General features: G+C 42.4%; 1 protein-coding gene across 18 annotated transcripts in view; it reads right to left on the bottom strand.

Moving 5' to 3' along the window:
* The window catches only part of LOC110973026 (uncharacterized), a 53745-nt gene that overhangs the window by 21236 nt on the left and 8155 nt on the right, over window positions 1-24354 (bottom strand). For 12 of the 18 annotated variants that reach the window (XM_087134581.1, XM_087134582.1, XM_087134584.1 and 9 more), the window contains exons 11-22: window positions 23083-23196; window positions 22412-22525; window positions 20945-21058; window positions 19432-19545; window positions 16534-16647; window positions 15026-15139; window positions 13560-13673; window positions 12051-12164; window positions 10588-10701; window positions 9124-9237; window positions 7666-7779; window positions 6274-6387 (exon numbers count right to left, since the gene is read on the bottom strand). In XM_087134581.1, the coding sequence (XP_086990707.1) occupies window positions 6274-6387; window positions 7666-7779; window positions 9124-9237; window positions 10588-10701; window positions 12051-12164; window positions 13560-13673; window positions 15026-15139; window positions 16534-16647; window positions 19432-19545; window positions 20945-21058; window positions 22412-22525; window positions 23083-23196 (1368 nt within the window). The remainder of the gene's footprint in view (window positions 1-6273; window positions 6388-7665; window positions 7780-9123; window positions 9238-10587; window positions 10702-12050; window positions 12165-13559; window positions 13674-15025; window positions 15140-16533; window positions 16648-19431; window positions 19546-20944; window positions 21059-22411; window positions 22526-23082; window positions 23197-24354) is intronic. The other 6 variants (XM_087134575.1, XM_087134576.1, XM_087134577.1 and 3 more) reach the window with 6 other exon arrangements.

A 24354-nucleotide genomic window follows, 5' to 3' on the forward strand; every position in this document is an offset into this window, starting at 1 on the left:
ATAATGAAGGTGAAATTCATCCTCAAAGGTTGAAACTGTACGAGCCTAAGCGAACGAGAGATAATATTGGTCTGAAGAAGTAATGTGTACAATCTTTGGCAGACAGTTCCACGCACAGATTGGACTCATCAGCCATCTCTGAAGACACTCTATCAATCAGCAAGTTTGAAGTCATGGTCTCAATGAGGGTATTTTATTAAGCATACTGGCACGGGCAAGGACCTCCGTATCGGGTATGTGATCCTGCCATCTAATTCTCATCAGCCTACAGAGACAGGCAGAACGAAAATGGTTCAGCTGCCGGCTAGGCATGTGTAAAGAAGTGCAGTGATAACTACAGCTTGGTAAACTTTGAGATTGGTACTAAGCCTGACACCCCATCGCTCCCAGATAGCTTTTTGAAGCCTCCCAAAGGTACTGCTGGCCTTGGCGATTCTGCTTTCGACTTCTTCGTCAATATTCGCCTCATGTGACAGAGTACTGCCTAAATATGTGAACACATGCATATTATTAAGACCAGTACCTTCAACTGTGATGTTGGGTTTCTGGTGGGGCTTACCAGGGCGGGGTTGGCACGTAACTTCAGGTTTCATAATATTGATGATCAGGCCGAAGTTGCCCCATGACTTGGAAAGCCTATCAGTAATAGCTTGCATGCACTGACTTCCCACTAGTGGCATTAAAGCACAGTTGTCAGCGAAGAGGAAGTCCCTTATGACTGTCTCTTTGACCTTTCTCACTGCATGCAGTCGGCGCAAATTAAAGAGCTTCCTGTCAGCCCTGTACCGGATGGCTATTCCTTCCTTGCTGTCATAGAAGGCGTCAGTGAGCATAGCAGAGAACATAATACTGAAGAGTGTCGGTGCTGAAACACAGCCCTGCTTTACACTGTTTGTCACGGGGAAGGCATCTTAGGTTTCACCGCCATCCTGCACACGGGCTGTTATTCTGTCATGAAACTAGCGTATCATGTTGATGAAGTGTTCTGGAAGTTCTAAATTGGCCATGATTTTTCGCAAGCCTTCTCTACTTACTAAATCAAAGGCCTAGTGAGATCAACGAAGGTGATATACAGGTCCCCGTTCTGTTCTGGCACTTCTGGAGTTGCCTTGCTGCAAAGATCATGACCACTGTGCCTCTGCCAGAGCAGAAGCCACATTGGCTTTTGGGGAGGTAATCCTGTTCGAGATGCAGGGTGAGGCGGTTGAGAAGGACTCTGGCATGGATCTTTGCGGCTATGGACAGGAGAGATATCCCTCTGTGGTTGTCACAGGACTTGCAGTTTCCTTTTCTTTGTACAAAAGAGGCATCCTTAGAGTCTTGTGTTATAACACCCTATGCCCACATGGATTGGAAGGTGGGCCTCCTGACGTGTATTTTTTTAGGGGCATTGCATCAATGCCTGGTGCCTTTCCTTTGGTCATTTGGATTCCAGAGTCTCATCAAAGGTGGTTGAAGCATCCAGCTTCAGCTTTACTGGGGTCTGTGGAAGGCATTGGATAGATTCGTCGTTGATGGGGGACAGTCGATTCTATTCAAAACAGCAAAAACGATCCAAAATCTTGAAGTTTATCATTCATCAGAGTTGACGCGCCTGCACTGAGAAGGGGACAGGGGCGGAGGACTGCGGTCCATGGAGAGCTTTTATGGCATTATAGAAGCGCTTAGAGTCTTTACTGTCCACATAGACCTGAATTTCCTCAGATTTACTGCTGATCCAGTCATCCTACATCTTGCAGAGCTTGGCCTGGAACTCCCTGCGGATGCTGGTGTAGGCTGCCGTCTTAGTGGCTGATGTGGGGTCATTTAGGCCTATAGCAATTCTGTAAATGCGGTGCTTTTCAGCAAGGAGATTCAAGATTTACTCATCATTCCCGTCAAACCAGTCTTGGTTTTTCCGTGTTATGTACATGTATACACACATAGTCTCTATACGTGTTGCAGATTATGTAATGGTACCACACACGATTCCATGTGTGACCCGCGTTGACCCAGGCCACGGTGAATGACCTAACTGTAGTCTAGGATATTCTGGTGGTACCCTCCGGCGATTTCTTGTAAGCTTACGATAATTCCAGTTGTCTGTAGTCTGGAGGTTTCTTGTAAGATTAAGTAATTCTAAAAAATCTATTTCAAGAAACATAATGAAAAGCTTGTGGGAGCATCAAACCCGTATTTGCCACGGTCATCACACCCTCGCCGTTTCGTCTCGAGCCCGGTCATTCTTATTCGACGTGATCTTTGTCCCGCGTTGCAGCTCGTCTTTGCACCGTCAAGGAATAGAACTGATGTTCGCCATCTGTGGAGTCCAGCATTGTTCGCCGTAGTGCCTGCTAAGCTCTTGCCCGTAAGATCATCTTCTTATATAAGATATTTTCTTGATTCTTTATCCTTATCATTGTAGTTCCATTCAACATTTTCTTCTGTTATCATTTTCTTTAACATGTTAAGTGTAAATTCTCATTAAAGTATAATTATTTATTGGTTCCCCATATCAGAGTGATCTTGTTTGACTTCTTTGTTGCATTGGATAAAATTCAAGGTTAATAATTGAATAGACTTGAGTTTTTTTTCAGATTGTAACATCCGCTTTACAGAACCATGGCACTTTAGGGCGGTTGAGGACACCGCCTCCTTGGAGGCAGACCAGTCATCCTCCGTCAGGAGACTTCCTAAATGAAGGTCTTCAAGTTTACTCTCCAGGTCACTGGCAAGGCCCATCGTAACCTCAGGCAGCACGAGTTTGGAGACATTTAGCTTTTTGTGGGTCTTCTTAACATGAGGTCACCGGTTTGGCACGATGTGGAGCTTGATTTGGATACGATCAGCCGCTGGTCTGTGCAGCAGTCAGCACCACACATGGCTTTGGTGATCTTTGTATTCTGTCTGTCCCTTCTCCTCGTGATGACACGGTCGATCAGATGCCAGTGTTTAGATTGAGAGTGCATCCAATAAGTTCTACTGGGGGTAGGCAGGCGGAAGCAAGTATAAGTTATGAAATGGTCAGGAATGGAGCACAATTGTGATGTCAATGTTGTTGCGGGCGAGTTCTCTAGTCACGAGTGCTGTGCGTCTTTCAGGTCTTTTAGCCTTGTCGTTATCCTTTAGGCTAGGGTTCGCACGTTCCAAGTGCCAAGAGTAAGTGAAACCACTTTGGGTTTCTTTACTTTCCTTATTCGACTGCGTTGAAGGGATTCCTCCAGCTGCAGTACGCTGGTCAGGTTGAGATGAGGCAGGCCATGTTTGGGGCACCTTGTCTAGCCCCGTCCTCTTGCTCTGGAGGCGAGTAGAGCGATCCTTAAGAGGGCTACTTGGTCGCTCGTGGGGCTGCCGGATTCTACTGTCACCTCAGTCCAATGGATAGCGAGCGTATGGATTGAGCCGGCTGTGTGCAAGTTTGTGACAGTAGCCTGAGTGTAATCCGCACTTTCTGGTTCGCCACTCCCCCATCACCACAGGGCTTTTGAAGTCATAACTTGCGCTACTGAAGTTAATTTGGGTGAGAAAGAATCGCGCAACATCAGCCTCACCCTCTCGTCCCAGATCATTCGTATCCAGATGATGGCAGGACGGGATCAAGACAACTGGGATGAGCAGGGATGCAGGAGCTGCTGGGGGGTTAACATGAGACAAAGCCAGCCGACCGCCTGTGGGGCTCCACTCCAGATTTGTGACAGGGTTATCTCCCTGGCTGTTAATTCAATACCTGCAAAAAACGATGTTGCTAGATGGCCGTTCTCCCTCAGAAAGGATCGTCCGCCAATTGACAGGTCTTATTTAGCCTTTGCTATCCGCAGTGGTTGACATGTAATCAGGGCATATGGGCCTACGGGTGGGCCCATGTCTCTGGGGACCACTGCTGCTCCGAGATCCGCTGCAGAGTCAGCCTGGGGCTGCAAGATGCCCAGTTACCGTGTGCTGCCACGAAGAGGCACTACAGGTGTCTTTGTGTTGGAGAGGCTATGTACTGGCAGGGGAAGACTTTAAAAAATCGGCTGCCCTCCCCGACCAGCGGCTGCAGCAGATGGTAGCAAGCAGGGAGTGCAATACCAACTTTACCAACTGCACTGCACTGGACATATCACCCTGTAGTAAAGCCACCAACACACTTAATGCTAAGTAAATATATTATATATGTACGTAACTAATATAGTTTAGGTTGTGTATGTGATTTGTGATTTATTTCAATCATTTCCATTGCGATGTTAATAAAAATGTTTATTTTATGAGATCTCATGATCACTCCTTGTGATAAAATAGCTCATTTTGTTCGTTATGAATGTAGCTGTCCAGTGATGGTCAACATTATGTTGGACAGTCTTAGCTAAATTCGAACCAAGTCTTTGAAAACTAAAGTTTTGGAAGGACGGAAATAAAAATGCATACATTTCATGGATAGTGTAACGAAGCAAAAGTTTATTCCAGAGGCAAAGGTAGAGCTAATGTGAGACATATTTCCCTCTGGTCGCAACCATAAATTGTAGCTAATTGCAACCAAAACACCACAAAATATCGCTAAGATATTACTGGCTCCATTTGTCCTTAGCTAAGCTGGAGGCACTAATCGGACTTTACTGAACTGGGTACCATTTTACGAGAGAGTTTGATCTAAAAAGGCTGTTCTTGTTTTTAAATGTCTAAACAAATTGACTCCTATGTGTATGACAATCTATTTATGCCATTCACACAGATTCGTGAAACAAGAAACTCAGTTAACAAGGCACTTAAAGTCCCTTTAGCTAAAAAAGAATGCTACGCTCAAAGTTTTACCGTGAGTGGTGCAAAAACAAGGAACAATTTGCCAGAACAACTCAGAAGTATTGTACTCCTCAGGGACATTCAAATCAGAACTACGGAAAGTCATGACCAGTGCCGTGAAGTCCAAAACGCTGATCTATGGAGTAGTAAACTTGGTTGCCAATGTTCGCTGGAGCCGGATCGGGAATTTCCCCGTGTTCTTTTTTCCCATAGTGTTTTTTTGGGGGGGGTTCACCCATTCCGTGATAAGTATTTAATTAATGCCTTGATTATTTAAATGTTCACTGTGTGTGATATTTTAGTGGTTTGCATTTGTAAATATTGATGTGAATTCTACTTTTCGTTGGGATTTTCCAACTATTTTATTAACTTGTAATGATCACAGGGCCCCAATGGAAACAAGTTTGTAACTGTTTGGGCATACCCTGGATAAAGAAATGGAATAAATAAATGAATAAATAAATAAATGTGTAAATAAACCTTGTGATATTTATATACCTCATTGATTTATTATTGCAATAAACCAATTACTTGATTAATTGTCCTTGGAAATCCTGTGTCATTGTGAGGCTGATTTAGGTTTTCCTTCATTTAATTGCCTTATTGCCAGATGGATCTTTCTTAAGCGGTGGTAAATTTCCACCAAACGAACTGCTCCTAGGCTTAGTCCGCCGCTCGTTAGCTGATATCCCCCCTTGTGTCTGGGTAGCCGCTCGTCCTTGCGCAAGGTTATTAAATATATTTGTGGGGTTAGGCCAGGTAAATCCCATCTTCTATCAGGCCGGTCTACTGGGCTCGCCACAAAAGGTGTCAGTCGTCCCGCCACAATATCCTTCCGTAAATCGAAAATGCTCTGCCTCCTTGCGAATAGAGGCAGATGTACCAACATGCATGCGAGAGGTACACAGATTTACAGGAATATCGGAAGCAGAAAGTCATTGTGTAGCACGGGCCATACCCAGTAACCTTTTTAATCCTTTCAATACAAAGCCACATTTGTCAACTTTTTCCGTCCCACAGTACTATCTAATCGAGAAGAATTGGTCTCAGTCTGAACTTTTTCAAGATTACCAAAACTATTAGTAAGGGAACTGAGATGATCCTAAACATGAACTTTGAATAGCCTTCCACTACCGGTTTTTGCACGTGAGTTTTCTTATACAATGGTTGCGGTATCAGTCAATTTTCAGAGGTCACTTTTCAGTCTGTGATACGATGAACTCCACAACCACTTGTATTCATTCCACATACAGCAGAAAAAAATGCTTACCACAAAATCAGACAGGACTTCTGAAGAGACTTCAACAGTGCCTCTGAACAAAACTCACCGCGCAAAAGAACGGCATTCATCACCCTGCAAAGGGTCTTTAAACACTAAGCGATATAGGGAGGGCTTGATAGCGGTGAACAACCTGGCCCTTTATGCCAGTTTTGAGCTAGTCTTGCCCCAAAACTGCTTGCAGTGTTCCACTACACTAACTGCGAACCATTAATAAGGGATCAAAACATACGTACCTGGTTCTATTTCACACTTGTCTCCACTATACCCTGGTTTACACTGGCACCTGTATCCGCCATTAGGCTGAGAGTGGCACTCTCCATGGACACAAGGATTACTGCTGCATGGATCTAGTATGAGACGAAATAAATAGTTACTTCTAAGAATAACGCCCAAAATTTACAACGAATATGACATGAAAGAATTCATGAAAAACTAATGCAATACTGCTGCATCAGTTGTTGGATATCGATGTGTTAAACACTTAACGTAAGTACGCGGCAAATTACCACTTTTTATGCATGGAAGTAACACCACTACCCTAATGACGAAGAAAGGAAAATAATGACTTTTTGCAGAATTTCCTGCCGGATAGCGAATCCCAACATGTCGTCCACCGATGCCAGCGATGCCATTTATATGGACGACTGTCAGCTTTCGGCTAAAGCAAAGCACGATTATTTTCGACCCGGATGGATTAAGCCAGATGTTGATCACGAAAATGAGCAACCAATTGACAGGTAGGCAATCTATTTCGTTCTTTCCTCACGGTTTTTGCCTGAATGTCCTAACTATGGTTAGCTCCTGCTGCAGTTCATGGACGCAAATTACGTGAACTTAAAAAAAGCAAATCAAGGAGAAAACAGAGACACTTGGGATGCCTAGGTCGATTTGACTTCGATCGTTGTTTTACTGGGAAATCAAAATCATAACCACTTGGAGACTTTTTTTCTGAATTTTCACGGTGGTCTCAGTCTGGAGTTCTCAAGATTATCGAAAAACTTAGTAAGGGAACTGAGGTGAACCTAAACATGAATTTTAGGATGAATTTTTGATCTAAAAAAAGTTTTTTTCGCCGTCTTGTTTCATAATTTCACCTTTGATATTGTACCATTTCATGTGTCTACGAGTAAACTGGGTAGCACTAACTGTAATGTATTTAACATTTTTGGAATTCGGAGCTCATTATATAGAAAGACATTTTCAAAGACGTCACGCGAAAGAGACAATAAATGTACAGTGTCACTGGATTTTGCACCTGAGTTTTCTTATGCAAAGGTTGCGGTATCAGTCAATTTTCATAGGTCAATTTTCAGTCTGTGATGCGATGAACTCCACGACTACTTGTAATCATTCCCCATGCAGTGGAAAAAATTGATTACCACAAAATCAGACAGGAGATCTGAAGAGACTTCAACAGCGCATCTGAACAAAACTCCCTGCGCAACAGAACAGCATTCATCACCCTGCAAAAGGTCTTTAAGCACTAAGCGATATAGGGAGGGCTTGATAGCGGTGAACAGCCTGGCCCTTTATGCCAGTTTTGAGCTAGTCTTGCACAAAAACTGCTCGCAGTGATCCACTACACTAACTGCGAACCCATTGATAAGGGATCAAAACATACGTACCTGGTTCTATTTCACATTTGTTTCCACTGTACCCTTGTTTACACTGGCACCTGTATCCGCCATTAGGCCGAGAGTGGCACTCTCCATGGACACAAGGATTACTGCTGCATGGATCTAGTATGAGACGAAATAAAGAGCTACTTCTAAGAATAACGCCCAAAATTTACAAAGAATGTGACATGAAAGAATTCATGAAAAACTAATGCAATACTGCTGCATCAGTTGTTGGATATCGATGTGTTAAACACTTCACGTGAGCACGCGGCAAATTACCACTTTTTATGCATGGAAGTAACACCACTACCCTACCGACTAAGGAAAATAATGACTTGTTGCAGGATTTCCTGCCGGTTAGCGAATCCCAACATGTAGTCCGCCGATTCCAGCGATGCCATTAATATGGACGACTGTCAGCTTTTGGCTAAACCAAAGCACGATTATTTTCGACCCGGATGGAGTAAAGCCAGATGTTGATCACGGAAATGAGCAACCAATTGACAGGTAGGCAATCTATTTCGTTCTTTTCCTCACGGTTTTTGCCTGAATGTCCTAACTATGGTTAGCTCCTGCTGCAGTTCATGGACGCAAATTACGTGAACTTAAAACAAAGCAAATCAGTCAGACAACAGAGGCACTTGGGGATGCCTAGGTCGATTATGACCTCGATCGTTGTTTCACTGGGAAATCAAAATTGTAACCACTTGGAGAATTTTTTCTGAATTTTCACGGTGGCCTCAGTCTGGAGTTCTCAAGATTAACGAAAATATTTTAGTGAGGGAGCTGAGGTGAACCTAAACATGAACTTTAGGATGAATTTTTGATCTAAAAAAGCTCATTTCGCAATCTTTTTTCATAATTTCCCCTTTGATATTGTACCGTTTCATGTGTCTACGAGTAAACTGGGTAGCACTGACTGTAATGTATTTTACATTTTTGGAATTCGGAGCTCTTTATAAAGAAAGACATTTCGTTTTCGACTCCGGAATTTTTTGCCTGTTTTATAAACAAATATTTTACGTAGATTTTTTTCAAGTGTATTTTCAAAGACGTCAACGAAAGAGACAATAAATACACAGTGTCATTGGATTTTGCACCTGATTTTTCTTATGCCAAGGTTGCGGTATCAGTCAATTTTCAGAGGTCAATTTTCAGTCTGTGATACGACCACGACCACTTGTATGCATTCCACATACAGCGGAAAAAACCGCTTACCACAAAATCAGACAGGACATCTGAAAAGACTTCAGCAGCGCCTCTAAACAAAACTCACTGCGCAACAGAACAGCATTCATCACCCTGCAAAGGGTCTTTAAACACTAAGCGATATAGGGAAGGCTTGATAGCGGTGAACAACCTGGCCCTTTATGCCAGTTTTAAGCTAGTCTTGCCCCAAAACTGCTTGCAGTGTTCCACTACACTAACTGCGAACCCATTGATAAGGGATCAAAACATACGTACCTGGTTCTATTTCACATTTGTTTCCACTGTACCCTTGTTTACACTGGCACCTGTATCCGCCATTAGGCCTAGAGTGGCACTCTCCATGGACACAAGGATTACTGTCGCAGGGATCTAGTAGGAGACGACATAGATACCTACTTCTAAGAATGACGCCCACAAATTACAAAGATTGTGACATGAAAGAATTCATGAAAAACTAATGCAATACTGCTGCATCGGTTGTTGGATATCGATGTGTTAAACACTTAACGTGAATACGCGGCACATTACCATTTTTTTACGCATCCCAGTGACACAACTACCCTTCAGACGAAGCACGGAAAATGAAGACGTTTGTCAGAATTTGCTGCCAGATAGGAACTCTAACATGTCGTCCACCGATGCCATCGATATGGACAACGGTGAGATCAGCTTTCGGAAGCAGCAAAGCACGAATTCTGACTCGAATGGAATAAAGCCGGACGTTGAGGACGGAAAGGAGCAATCAATTGACAGGTGCGCAAGCTACTTCGTTCATTTCTTCACGGTTTTTGCCTGAATGTCTGAAGCTATGGTTAGCTCCTGCTGCAGTTCATGGGCGCAAATTACGTAAATTTGAAACAAAGAAATTCTGTGAGAAAACAGAGACACTTAGGGATGCCTAGGGCGACTATGGCTAGGATCATTGTTTTACTGGGAAATCGAAATTGTCACCATTTGAAGAATCTGTTCTGAATTTTCACGGTGGCCTCAGTCTGCAGTTTTCAAGATTAACGAAAATATTAGTGAGGGAACTGAGGTGAACCTAAACATGAACTTTAGGATGAATTTTTGATATAAGAAAAGCTCTTTTCGCAGCCTTTTTTCATAATTTCCCCTTTGATATTGTACCGTTTCATGTGTCTACGAGTAGCCTAAACTGGGTAGCACTGACTGTAACGTATTTTACATTTTTGGAATTCGGAGCTCATTATAAAGAAAGACATTTCGTTTTCGGCTCCGGCATTTTTTGCCTGTTTTATAAACGTAAATTTATTTTACGTAGATTTTTTTCAACTGTATTTTCAAAGATGTCAACGAAAGAGAAATAAATACACAGTGTCATTGGATTTTGCACCTGAGTTTTCTCATGCCAAGGTTGCGGTATCAGTCAATTTTCAGAGGTCAATTTTCAGTCTGTGATACGACCACGACCACTTGTATTCATTCCACATACAGCGGAAAAAACCGCTTACCACAAAATCAGACAGGACTTCTGAAAAGACTTCAACAGCGCCTCTGAAAAAAACTCACTGCGCAACAGAACAGCATTCATCACCCTGCAAAGGGTCTTTAAACACTAAGCGATATAGGGAGGGCTTGATAGCGGTGAACAACATGGCCCTTTATGCCAGTTTTGAGCTAGTCTTGCCCCAATACTGCTTGCAGTGTTCCACTACACTAACTGCGAAACCCATTGATAAGGGATCAAAACATACGTACTTGGTTCTATTTCACATTTGTTTCCACTGTAGCCTGGTTTACACTGGCACCTGTATCCGCCATTAGGCCGAGAGTGGCACTCTCCATGGACACAAGGACTACTGTCGCATGGATCTAGTAAGAGACGAAATAAATAGCTACTTCTAAGAGTAATACCCAAAATTTACAACGAATATGACATGAAAGAATTCATGAAAAACTAATGCAATACTGCTGCATCGGTTCTTGGATATCGATGTGTTAAACACTTCACGTGAGTACGCGGCGCATTACCACTTTTATGCATGGAAGTAACACCACTACCCTACCGACGAAGCAAGGAAAATAATGACATTTTGCAGGATTTCCTGCCGGATAGCGAATCCCAACATGTCATCCATCAATGCCAGCGATGCCATTGATATGGACGACTGTCAGCTTTCAGTTAAACCAAAGCACGATTATTTTCGACCCGGATGGAGTAAAGCCAGATGTTGATCACGGAAATGAGCAACCAATTGACAGGTAGGCAATCTATTTCGTTCTTTTCCTCACGGTTTTTGCCTAAATGTCCTAACTATGGTTAGCTCCTGCTGCAGTTCATGGACGCAAATTACGTGAACTTAAAACAAAGCAAATCAGTCAGACAACAGAGGCACTTGGGGATGCCTAGGTCGATTATGACCTCGATCGTTGTTTTACTGGGAAATCAAAATTATAACCACTTGGAGAATTTTTTTCTGAATTTTTAGAGTGGTCTCAGTCTCGAATTTTCAAGATTAACGAAAATATCAGTAAGGGAGCTGAGGTGAACCTAAACATGAACTTTAGGGTGAACTTTTTATCGGAAAAAGCTCTCTTTGCAGTTTGTTTCATAAATTCACCCTTGATATTGTACCATTTCATGTGTCTATGAGTAAACTGGGTAGCACTAACTGTAAAGTATTTTACATTTTTGGAGTTCGGAGCTCACTACACAGACACATTTCGTTTTCGGCTCCGGCATTTTCTTGCCTTTTTTATAAACAACTATTTGACGTAGGTTTTTGTCAAGTGTATTTTCAAAGACGTCAACGAAAGAGAAATAAATACACAGTGTCATTGGATTTTGCACCTGAGTTTTCTCATGCCAAGGTTGTGGTATCAGTCAATTTTCAGAGGTCACTTTTCAGTCTGTGATACGATGAACTCCACGACCACTTGTATGCATTCCACATACAGCGGAAAACTCGCTTAACACAAAATCAGACAGGACATCTGAAGAGACTTCAACAGCGTCTCTGAACAAAAACTCACCGCGCAACAGAACAGCATTCATCACCCTGCAAAGGGTCTTTAAACACTAAGCGATATAGGGAGGGCTTAATAGCGGTGAACAACCTGGCCCTTTATGCCAGTTTTGAGCTAGTCTTGCTCCAAAACTGCTTGCAGTGTTCCACTACACTAACTGCGAACCCATTGATAAGGGATCAAAACATACGTACCTGGTTCTATTTCACATTTGTTTCCACTGTACCCTTGTTTACACTGGCACCTGTATCCGCCATTAGGCCTAGAGTGGCACACCCCATGGACACAAGGATTACTGTCGCATGGATCTAGTAAGAGACGAAATAGATAGCTACTTCTAAGAATAACGCCCAAAATTTACAAAGAATATGACATGAAAGAATTCATGAAAAACTAATTCAATACTACTGCATCGGTTGTTGGATATCGATGTGTTAAACACTTCACGTGAGTACGCGGCATATTACCACATTTTATGCATGGAGGTAACACCATTACCCTACCGACGAAGCAAGGAAAATAATGACTTGTTGCAGGATTTCCTGCCGGTTAGCGAATCTCAACATGTAGTCCACCGATCCCAGCGATGCCATTAATATGGACGACTGTCAGCTTTCAGCTAAACCAAAGCACGATTATTTTCGACCCGGATGGAGTAAAGCCGAATGTTGGTCACGGAAATGAGCAACCAATTGACAGGTAGGCAATCTATTTCGTTCTTTTCCTCACGGTTTTTGCCTAAATGTCCTAACTATGGTTAGCTCCTGCTGCAGTTCACGGACGCAAATTACGTGAACTTAAAACAAAGCAAATCAGTGAGACAACAGAGACACTTGGGGATGCCTAGGTCGATTATGACCTCGATCGATGTTTCACTGGGAAATCAAAATCAAAACCACTTGGAGAATTTCTTCTGGATTTTCAGAGTGGTCTCAGTCTCGAATTTTCAAGATTAACGAAAATATTAGTAAGGGAGCTGAGGTGAACCTAAACATGAACTTTAGGATGAATTTTTTTATCTAAAAAAAGCTCTTTTCTCCGTTTTGTTTCATAATTTCACCTTTGATATTGTACCGTTTCATGTGTCTACGAGTAAACTGGGTAGCACTGACTGTAAGCTCCGAATTCCCAAAATGTAAAATACATTACAGTGTAATGTTATTTTACATTTTTGGAATTCGAAGCTCACTATACAGAAAGACATTTCGTTTTCCGCTCTGGCGTTTTTTGCCTTTTTTATAAACAAATATTTGACGTAGGTTTTTGTCAAGTGTATTTTCAAGGACGTCAACGAAAGAGGCAATAAATACACAGTGTCATTGGATTTTGCACCTGAGTTTTCTTATGCAAAGGTTGCGGTATCAGTCAATTTTCAGAGGTCACTTTTCAGTCTGTGATACGGTGAACTCCACGACCACTTGTATGCATTCCACATACAGCGGAAAAAACCGCTTACCACAAAATCAGACAGGACATCTGAAGAGACTTCAACAGCGTCTCTGAACAAAAACTCACCGCTCAACAGAACAGCATTCATCACCCTGCAAAGGGTCTTTAAACACTAAGCGATATAGGGAGGGCTTGATAGCGGTGAACAACATGGCCCTTTATGCCAGTTTTGAGCTAGTCTTGCCCCAAAACTGCTTGCAGTGTTCCACTACAGTAACTGCGAACCCATTGATAAGGGATCAAAACATACGTACCTGGTTCTATTTCACATTTGCTTCCACTGTAGCCCGGTTTACACTGGCACCTGTATCCGCCATTAGGCCGAGAGCGGCACTCTCCATGGACACAAGGACTACTGTTGCATGGATCTAGTAAGACACGAAATAGATAGCTACTTCTAAGAGTAATACCCAAAATTTACAAAGAATGTGACATGAAAGAATTCATGAAAAACTAATGCAATACTGCTGCATCGGTTCTTGGATATCGATGTGTTAAACACTTCACGTGAATACGCAGCACATTACCACTTTTTATGCATGGAAGTAACACCACTACCCTACCGACGAAGCAAGGAAAATAATGACTTGTTGCACGATTTCCTGCCGGTTAGCGAATCTCAACATGTAGTCCACCGATGCCAGCGATGCTATTGATATGGACGACTGTCAGCTTTCAGCTAAACCAAAGAACGATTATTTTCGACCCGGATGGAGTAAAGCCGAATGTTGGTCACGGAAATGAGCAACTAATTGACAGGTAGGCAATCTATTTCGTTCTTTTCCTCACGGTTTTTGCCTGAATGTCCTAACTATGGTTAGCTCCTGCTGCAGTTCATGGACGCAAATTACGTGAACTTAAAACAAAGCAAATCAGTGAGACACCAGAGGCACTTGGGGATGCCTAGGTCGATTATGACCTCGATCGTTGTTTCACTGGAAAATCAAAATTGTAACCACTTGGAGAATTTCTTCTGGATTTTCAGAGTGGTCTCAGTCTCAAATTTTCAAGATTAACGAAAATATTAGTAAGGGAGCTGAGGTGAACCTAAACATGAACTTTAGGATGAATTTTTGATCGGAAAAAGCTCTTTTTGCAGTTTGTTTCATAATTTCACCTTTGATATTGTACCATTTCATGTGTCTACGAGTAAACTGGGTAGCACTAACTGTAAAACATTTTACATTTTTGGAGTTCGGAGCTCACCACACACAGAGACATTTCGTTTTCGGCTCCGGCATTTTCTTGCCTTTTTTATAAACAACTATTTGACGTAGGTTTTTGTCAAGTGTATTTTTAAAGATGTCAACGAAAGAGAAATAAATACACAGTGTCATTGGATTTTGCACCTGAGTTTTCTCATGCCAAAGTTGTGGTATCAGTCAATTTTCAGAGGTCACTTTTCAGTCTGTGATACGATGAACTCCACAACCACTTGTATTCATTCCACATACAGCGGAAAAAACCGCTTACCACAAAATCAGACAGGACATCTGAAAAGACTTCAACAGCGCCTCTGAACAAAAACTCACCGCGCAACAGAACAGCATTCATCACCCTGCAAAGGGTCTTTAAACAATAAGCGATATAGGGAGGGCTTGATAATGGTGAACAACCTGGCCCTTTATGCCAGTTTTAAGCTAGTCTTGCCCCAAAACTGCTTGCAGTGTTCCACTACACTAACTGCGAACCCATTGATAAGGGATCAAAACATACGTACCTGGTTCTATTTCACATTTGTTTCCACTGTACCCTTGTTTACACTGGCACCTGTAACCGCCATTAGGCCTAGAGTGGCACACCCCATGGACACAAGGATTACTGTCACATGGATCTAGTAAAGACGAAATAGATAGCTACTTCTAAGAATAACGCCCAAAATTTACAAAGAATGTGACATGAAAGAATTTATGAAAAACTAATGCAATACTGCTGCATCGGTTGTTGGATATCGATGTGTTAAACACTTCACGTGAATACGCAGCACATTACCACTTTTTATGCATGGAAGTAACACCGCTACCCTACCGACGAAGCAAGGAAAATAATGACTTGTTGCAGGATTTCCTGCCGGTTAACGAATCTCAACATGTAGTCCACCGATCCCAGCGATGCCATTAATATGGATGACTGTCAGCTTTCAGCTAAACCAAAGCACGATTATTTTCGACCCGGATGGAGCAAAGCCAGATGTTGATCACGGAAATGAGCAACTAATTGACAGGTAGGCAATCTATTTCGTTCTTTTCCTCACGGTTTTTGCCTGAATGTCCTAACTATGGTTAGCTCCTGCTGCAGTTCATGGACGCAAATTACGTGAACTTAAAACAAAGCAAATCGGTGAGACAACAGAGGCACTTGGGGATGCCTAGGTCGATTATGACCTCGATCGATGTTTCACTGGGAAATCAAAATCAAAACCACTTGGAGAAATTCTTCTGGATTTTCAGAGTGGTCTCAGTCTCGAATTTTCAAGATTAACGAAAATATTAGTAAGGGAGCTGAGGTGAACCTAAACATGAACTTTAGGATGAATTTTTTTATCTAAAAAAAGCTCTTTTCGCCGTTTTGTTTCATAATTTCACCTTTGATATTGTACCGTTTCATGTGTCTACGAATAAACTGGGTAGCACTGACTGTAAGCTCCGAATTCCCAAAATGTAAAATACATTACAGTGTAATGTTATTTTACATTTTTGGAATTTGAAGCTCACTATACAGAAAGACATTTCGTTTTCCGCTCTGGCGTTTTTTGCCTTTTTTATAAACAAATATTTGACGTAGGTTTTTGTCAAGTGTATTTTCAAAGACGTCAACGAAAGAGACAATAAATACACAGTGTCATTGGATTTTGCACCTGAGTTTTCTTATGCAAAGGTTGTGGTATCAGTCAATTTTCAGAGGTCACTTTTCAGTCTGTGATACGATGAACTCCACGACCACTTGTATGCATTCCACATACAGCGGAAATCTCGCTTACCACAAAATCAGACAGGACATCTGAAGAGACTTCAACAGCGTCTCTGAACAAAAACTCACCGCGCAACAGAACAGCATTCATCACCCTGCAAAGGGTCTTTAAACACTAAGCGATATAGGGAGGGCTTGATAGCGGTGAACAACCTGGCCCTTTATGCCAGTTTTGAGCTAGTCTTGCCCCAATACTGCTTGCAGTGTTCCACTACACTAACTGCGAAACCCATTGATAAGGGATCAAAACATACGTACCTGGTTCTATTTCACATTTGCTTCCACTGTAGCCCGGTTTACACTGGCACCTGTATCCGCCATTAGGCCGAGAGCGGCACTCTCCATGGACACAAGGACTACTGTCGCATGGATCTAGTAAGAGACGAAATAAATAGCTACTTCTAAGAGTAATACCCAAAATTTACAAAGAATGTGACATGAAAGAATTCATGAAAAACTAATGAAATACTGCTGCGTGGTTCGTTGGATATCGATGTGTTAAACACTTAACGTGAATACGCGGCACATTAAAACTTTTTATGCATGGAAGTAACACCACTACCCTACCGACGAAGCAAGGAAAATAATGGCATTTTGCAGGATTTCCTGCCGGATAGCGAATCCCAACATGTCGTCCATCGATGCCAGCGATGCCATTGATATTGTGGCGGGACAACGGACACCTTTTTGTGGCGGACCAGCAGACTGGCTGGATCGGAGATAGAATTGACCTGGCCTTCCCCACAAATATATTTATTAACCTAACGCAAGAATGAGCGGCTATCCTGACGCAAGGGGGGATATCAGTTAACGAACGGTGGACTATGCCTTAGGGACTGTTCGTTTGGTGGAAGTTTACCACCGCTCTGTGATTAGGTAATCGATCCCAATGTCAATAAAGATTACACTTTATGTCAATACAAGTGATACAGGACTGACTAAATCTCACGGTGACCAGTGATTTCTAAGGCAATTATATGAATGGTTTATTCAATGTCAGTGCTCAGTTATCCGTTATATACAACAGCAATTAATTATATACAAAATTATCCTCACAGGGAGGTAGTCCTACGTGGTCAACTGCACCACGAACGTGATTAATAAGCCTTATCCTTAACCTACACCAGAATAACCCTCACGGTGATAAGGGTAAACCTCACAGCGATCAGGGTAACCCTCACAATAACCAGGTAACCCTCACAGTGATCAGGGTAACCCCTACAGCGATCAGGGTAACCCTCACAATAACCAGGTAACCCTCACAGTGATCAGGGTAGCCCTCAAGTATAATGAATAATCTACTGATGGCTTATAACTGATAAGTCTTGACCACACAAGCAATTACAATCTTCGTAACTGTTCAACACAACAGAGTACACTTATACAAGAATAATCTATACTGCCTTACACAGCAACACAGTTCCAAAATCGCAACAAGGTTTAAGGTGACTTAAATAACCCTCACCCACTTCAAGTTATTACGAAACAACACAGGTAAGTTGATTAAGAAGGCGATTATAATAGTCCTCACCAGACTCTAACGGAAACCTGCACCCAGTAAACCTCAACGAGGAAAGCAAGCTCCCAGACCAGGACCGCAACCAACCGTCGCTATGCCAACAAGCATGGAACAACTGCACACAATCCTTCTAGTCTAAGCTTCGCTAATTCCCCAATTAACTGGTTCGCTCGGGTTCCCTAACCCTATAATCTACCACTTCTTAAATAAACGATACTGTCTAACGATTCCCAATCTTCAAAGAGATCTGATATAACCGGCAGCTCCGGCAACTGAGAACAAGCACCACACTAACCGATCGCACCAGGTACACTTGAGGTAGATCCCCAACCACCAGCGGTCGTACGTCAGATTTACTCTCGAAACCCAGAATACAACACAACTCCACAGAGCTCTGGTTAGCACGCTGCCATCTTGAGAAGTTCCGGCAACCCACGCAGCCAGCGCCCAGACCTAAGGTAATGCGCGCCTCTGATTGGTTGCCGCGCGAATGTTTAATGCATGATTAGACGGCCTGAATTATTAATGACCCAGACAAAACACAAGTCTGCGCAGCTACCCTGTTTCGCCACAATATGGACGAAGGTCAGCTTTCAGCTAAACCAAAGCACGATTATTTTCGACCCGGATGGAGCAAAGCCAGATGTTGATCACGGAAATGAGCAACCAATTGACAGGTAGGCAATCTATTTCGTTCTTTTCCTCACGGTTTTTGCCTAAATGTCCTAACTATGGTTAGCTCCTGCTGCAGTTCATGGACGCGAATTACGTGAACTTAAAACAAAGCAAATCAGTGAGACAACAGAGACACTTGGGGATGCCTAGGTCGATTATGACCTCGATCGTTGTTTCACTGGAAAATCAAAATCAAAACCACTTGGAGAATTTCTTCTGGATTTTCAGAGTGGTCTCAGTCTCGAATTTTCAAGATTAACGAAAATATTAGTAAGGGAGCTGAGGTGAACCTAAACATGAACTTTAGGATGAATTTTTGATCGGAAAAAGCTCTTTTTGCAGTTTGTTTCATAATTTCACCTTTGATATTGTACCACTTCATGTGTCTATGAGTAAACTGGGTAGCACTAACTGTAAAGTATTTTACATTTTTGGAGTTCGGAGCTCACCACACACAGAGACATTTCGTTTTCGGCTCCTGCATTTTTTGCCTTTTTTATAAACAACTATTTGACGTAGGTTTTTGTCAAGTGTATTTTCAAAGACGTCAACGAAAGAGACAATAAATACACAGTGTCATTGGATTTTGCACCTGAGTTTTCTTTTGCCAAGGTTGCGGTATCAGTCAATTTTCAGAGGTCACTTTTCAGTCTGTGATACGATGAACTCCACAACCACTTGTATTCATTCCACATACAGCGGAAAAAACCTCTTACCAAAAAATCAGACAGGACATCTGAAAAGACTTCAACAGCGCCTCTGAACAAAACTCACCGCTCAACAGAACAGCATTCATCACCCTGCAAAGGGTCTTTAAACACTAAGCGATATAGGGAGGGCTTGATAATGGTGAACAACCTGGCCCTTTATGCCAGTTTTGAGCTAGTCTTGCCCCAAAACTGCTTGCAGTGTTCCACTACACTAACTGCGAACCCATTGATAAGGGATCAAAACATACGTACCTGGTTCTATTTCACATTTGTTTCCACTGTACCCTTGTTTACACTGGCACCAGTATCCGCCATTAGGCCTAGAGTGGCACACTCCATGGACACAAGGATTACTGTCGCATGGATCTAGTAGGGGACGAAATAGATAGCTACTTCTACTATGAATAACACCCAAACTTTACAAAGAATGTAACATGAAAGAATTCATTAAAAACTAATGCAATACTGCTGCATCGGTTGTTGGATATCGATGTGTTAAACACTTCACGTGAGTACGCGGCACATTACCACTTTTTATGCATGGAAGTAACACCACTACCCTACTGACGAAGCAAGGAAAATAGTGACTTGTTGCACGATTTCCTGCCGGTTAGCGAATCCCAACATGTCATCTACCGATCCCAGCGATGCCATTAATATGGACGACTGTCAGCTTTTGGCTAAACCAAAGCACGATTATTTTCGACCCGGATGGAGTAAAGCCAGATGTTGGTCACGGAAATGAGCAACTAATTGACAGGTAGGCAATCTATTTCGTTCTTTTCCTCACGGTTTTTGCCTGAATGTCCTAACTATGGTTAGCTCCTGCTGCAGTTCATGGACGCAAATTACGTGAACTTAAAACAAAGCAAATCAGTGAGACAACAGAGGCACTTGGGGATGCCTAGGTCGATTATGACCTCGATCGATGTTTCACTGGGAAATCAAAATCAAAACCACTTGGAGAATTTCTTCTGGATTTTCAGAGTGTTCTCAGTCTCGAATTTTCAAGATTAACGAAAATATTAGTAAGGGAGCTGAGGTGAACCTAAACATGAACTTTAGGATGAATTGTTTTATCTAAAAAAAGCTCTTTTCGCCGTTTTGTTTCATAATTTCACCTTTGATATTGTACCGTTTCATGTGTCTACGAGTAAATTGGGTAGCACTGACTGTAAGCTCCGAATTCCCAAAATGTAAAATACATTACAGTGTAATGTTATTTTACATTTTTGGAATTCGAAGCTCACTATACAGAAAGACATTTCGTTTTCCCCTCTGGCGTTTTTTGCCTTTTTTATAAACAAATATTTGACGTAGGTTTTTGTCAAGTGTATTTTCAAAGACGTCAACGAAAGAGACAATAAATACACAGTGTCATTGGATTTTGCACCTGAGTTTTCTTATGCAAAGGTTGCGGTATCAGTCAATTTTCAGAGGTCACTTTTCAGTCTGTGATACGATGAACTCCACGACCACTTGTATTCATTCCCCATACAGCGGAAAAAACCGCTTACCACAAAATCAGACAGGACATCTGAAGAGACTTCAACAGCGTCTCTGAACAAAAACTCACCGCGCAACAGAACAGCATTCATCACCCTGCAAAGGGTCTTTAAACACTAAGCGATATAGGGAGGGCTTGATAGCGGTGAACAACATGGCCCTTTATGCCAGTTTTGAGCTAGTCTTGCCCCAATACTGCTTGCAGTGTTCCACTACACTAACTGCGAAACCCATTGATAAGGGATCAAAACATACGTACCTGGTTCTATTTCACATTTGTTTCCACTGTAGCCCGGTTTACACTGGCACCTGTATCCGCCATTAGGCCGAGAGCGGCACTCTCCATGGACACAAGGACTACTGTCGCATGGATCTAGTAAGAGACGAAATAAATAGCTACTTCTAAGAGTAATACCCAAAATTTACAAAGAATGTGACATGAAAGAATTCATGAAAAACTAATGAAATACTGCTGCGTGGTTCGTTGGATATCGATGTGTTAAACACTTAACGTGAATACGCGGCACATTAAAACTTTTTATGCATGGAAGTAACACCACTACCCTACAGACGAAGCAAGGAAAATAATGGCATTTTGCAGGATTTCCTGCCGGATAGCGAATCCCAACATGTCATCCATCAATGCCAGCGTTGCAATTGATATGGACGACTGTCAGCTTTTGGCTAAACCAAAGCACGATTATTTTCGACCCGGATGGAGTAAAGCCGAATGTTGATCACGGAAATGAGCAACCAATTGACAGGTAGGCAATCTATTTCGTTCTTTTCCTCACGGTTTTTGCCTAAATGTCCTAACTATGGTTAGTTCCTGCTGCAGTTCCTGGACGCAAATTACGTGAACTTAAAACAAAGCAAATCAGTGAGACACCAGAGGCATTTGGGGATGCCTAGGTCGATTATGACCTCGATCGATGTTTCACTGGGAAATCAAAATTATAACCACTGGGAGAATTTTTTCTGAATTTTCACGGTAGCGTCAGTCTGGAGTTTTCAAGATTAACGAAAATATTAGTAAGGGAACTGAGGTGAACCTAAACATGAACTTTAGGATGAATTTTTGGTCAAAAAAAGCTCTTTCCGCCGTTTTGTTTCATAATTTCACCTTTGATATTGTACCATTTCATGTGTCTACGAGTAAACTGGGTAGCACCGACTGTAATGTATTTAACATTTTGGGAATTCGGAGCTCATTATATAGAAAGACATTTCGTTTTCGACTCCTGCATTTTCTTGCCTTTTCTATAAACAAATATTTGGCGTAGGTTTTTGTCAAGTGTATTTTCAAAGACGTCAACGAAAGAGACAATAAATACACAGTGTCATTGGATTTTGCACCTGAGTTTTCTTATGCAAAGGTTGCGGTATCAGTCAATTTTCAGAGGTCACTTTTCAGTCTGTGATACGATGAACTCCACGACCACTTGTATTCATTCCACATACTGCGGAAAAAACCGCTTACCACAAAATCAGACAGGACATCTGAAGAGACTTCAACAGCTCCTCTGAACAAAACTCACCGTGCAACAGAACAGCATTCATCACCCTGCAAAAGGTCTTTAAACACTAAGCGATATAGGGAGGGCTTGATAATGGTGAACAACATGGCCCTTTATGCCAGTTTTGAGCTAGTCTTGCCCCAATACTGCTTGCAGTGTTCCACTACACTAACTGCAAACCCATTGATAAGGGATCAAAACATACGTACCTGGTTCTATTTCACATTTGTTTCCACTGTAGCCCAGTTTACACTGGCACCTGTATCCGCCATTAGGCCGAGAGCGGCACTCTCCATGGACACAAGGACTACTGTCGCATGGATCTAGTAAGAGACGAAATAAATAGCTACTTCTAAAAGTAACACCCAAAATTTACAAAGAATGTGACATGAAAGAATTCATGAAAAACTAATGAAATACTGCTGCGTGGTTCGTTGGATATCGATGTGTTAAACACTTAACGTGAATACGCGGCACATTAAAACTTTTTATGCATGGAAGTAACACCACTACCCTACAGACGAAGCAAGGAAAATAATGGCATTTTGCAGGATTTCCTGCCGGATAGCGAATCCCAACATGTCATCCATCGATGCCAGCGATGCCATTGATATGGACGACTGTCAGCTTTCAGCTAAACCAAAGCACGATTATTTTCGACCCGGATGGAGTAAAGCCAGATGTTGATCACGGAAATGAGCAACCAATTGACAGGTAGGCAATCTATTTCGTTCTTTTCCTCACGGTTTTTGCCTGAATGTCCTAACTATGGTTAGCTCCTGCTGCAGTTCATGGACGCAAATTACGAGCCCCAAAACTGCTTGCAAACTTCCACTACGCTTACTACAAACCCATTGATGAGGAATCAAAACATACGTACCTGGTTCTATTTCACATTTGTCTCCAGTATACCCTTGTTTACACTGGCACCTGTATCCGCCATTAGGCCTAGAGTGGCACTCTCCATGGACACAAGGACTACTGTCGCATGGATCTAGTAAGAGACGAAATAGATAGTTACTTCTAATAATAACGCCCAAAATTTACAAAGAATGTGACATGAAAGGATTCATGAAAAACTAATGAAATACTACTGCATCCCTTGGGCCCTTGAGTTGACGAGCAATCTGAGGTCCAAGGGTTAGGGGTTGTTTGGGCGGAAATATACCTCCGATTGGTAATTGATTTGGCTACCTGGTCGACTGACACAACAATGAGCATGTGTGTAAACAAGATATTACCGGCAAGATCAACTGGACTTAATATACTTTTCCCTAGCTTATATAATCACTATATTTAAACAAAAGGAGTTGCTTATTGTATACAATAGTTACAAAAGAATAATACAAAATACAACTACAAAAGAACACTTAATTAATCCGCACTCCGCAATCCGGAAAGTGCCGCCAATAATCCACAATCCGCACTCCGCCTTCCGCAACCTCTAACCTGTATCTGCAATCCGCACTCCACTACCTCTAATCTGCATCCGCAATCCGCAACCTCTAACCTGTATCTGCAATCCGCACTCTGCAACCTCTCAGCTGTATCTGCAATTCGCACTCCTCACTCGGGTGACTGCACCCAAGATATCGTCGGACTGCCGGTGCTAATTAAGTAACCCAACTAACTGGTAACTCAGGGCGTCTGCCGACACTCTGGCTATCCAATCTTTCACCACTTTTCTAGAAGGTGACCTTCCGACAACCTTCGACAACTCTGCCCACAACTCTACCCACACAGTACTGTTCTACCCACAATCCTTTCTAACCGATACTGAACAGTAGGCTACACAATGAGTCAACCACTGCGGATATGTTACAGTTACTGAAATAACTGCTTAGATTGCGGAACCAGTACTTGAATTGCTAGCAGACTCTCTGCTGTGGCGCACAAAAGGAGCGGTCACAAACACCACTGTTCACTCGCTGAACCAGGCCTCCAGACTGCCTCGAGACTTCTGCGAAACTGCCCTACACCGCGAGTAGCATGGCACAAACTAGACAAAATATACACTAGCGCCAGTCCCGCGGTGCCTTAAACGTGTAGGCTACATTTACATGGGAAAGTACGCAGAGATTAATGCCATTATGCACGGGTACCAGTACAATGGTCTTGCTCATTCTCTGCGACTATATACAAAGATAAGAAT

Source organism: Acanthaster planci, linkage group LG03 (assembly GCF_054643075.1).
Source record: "Acanthaster planci isolate LZ-2023a linkage group LG03, COTS_SCS, whole genome shotgun sequence".
In the NCBI taxonomy this organism is placed as follows: Eukaryota; Metazoa; Echinodermata; class Asteroidea; order Valvatida; family Acanthasteridae; genus Acanthaster; species Acanthaster planci.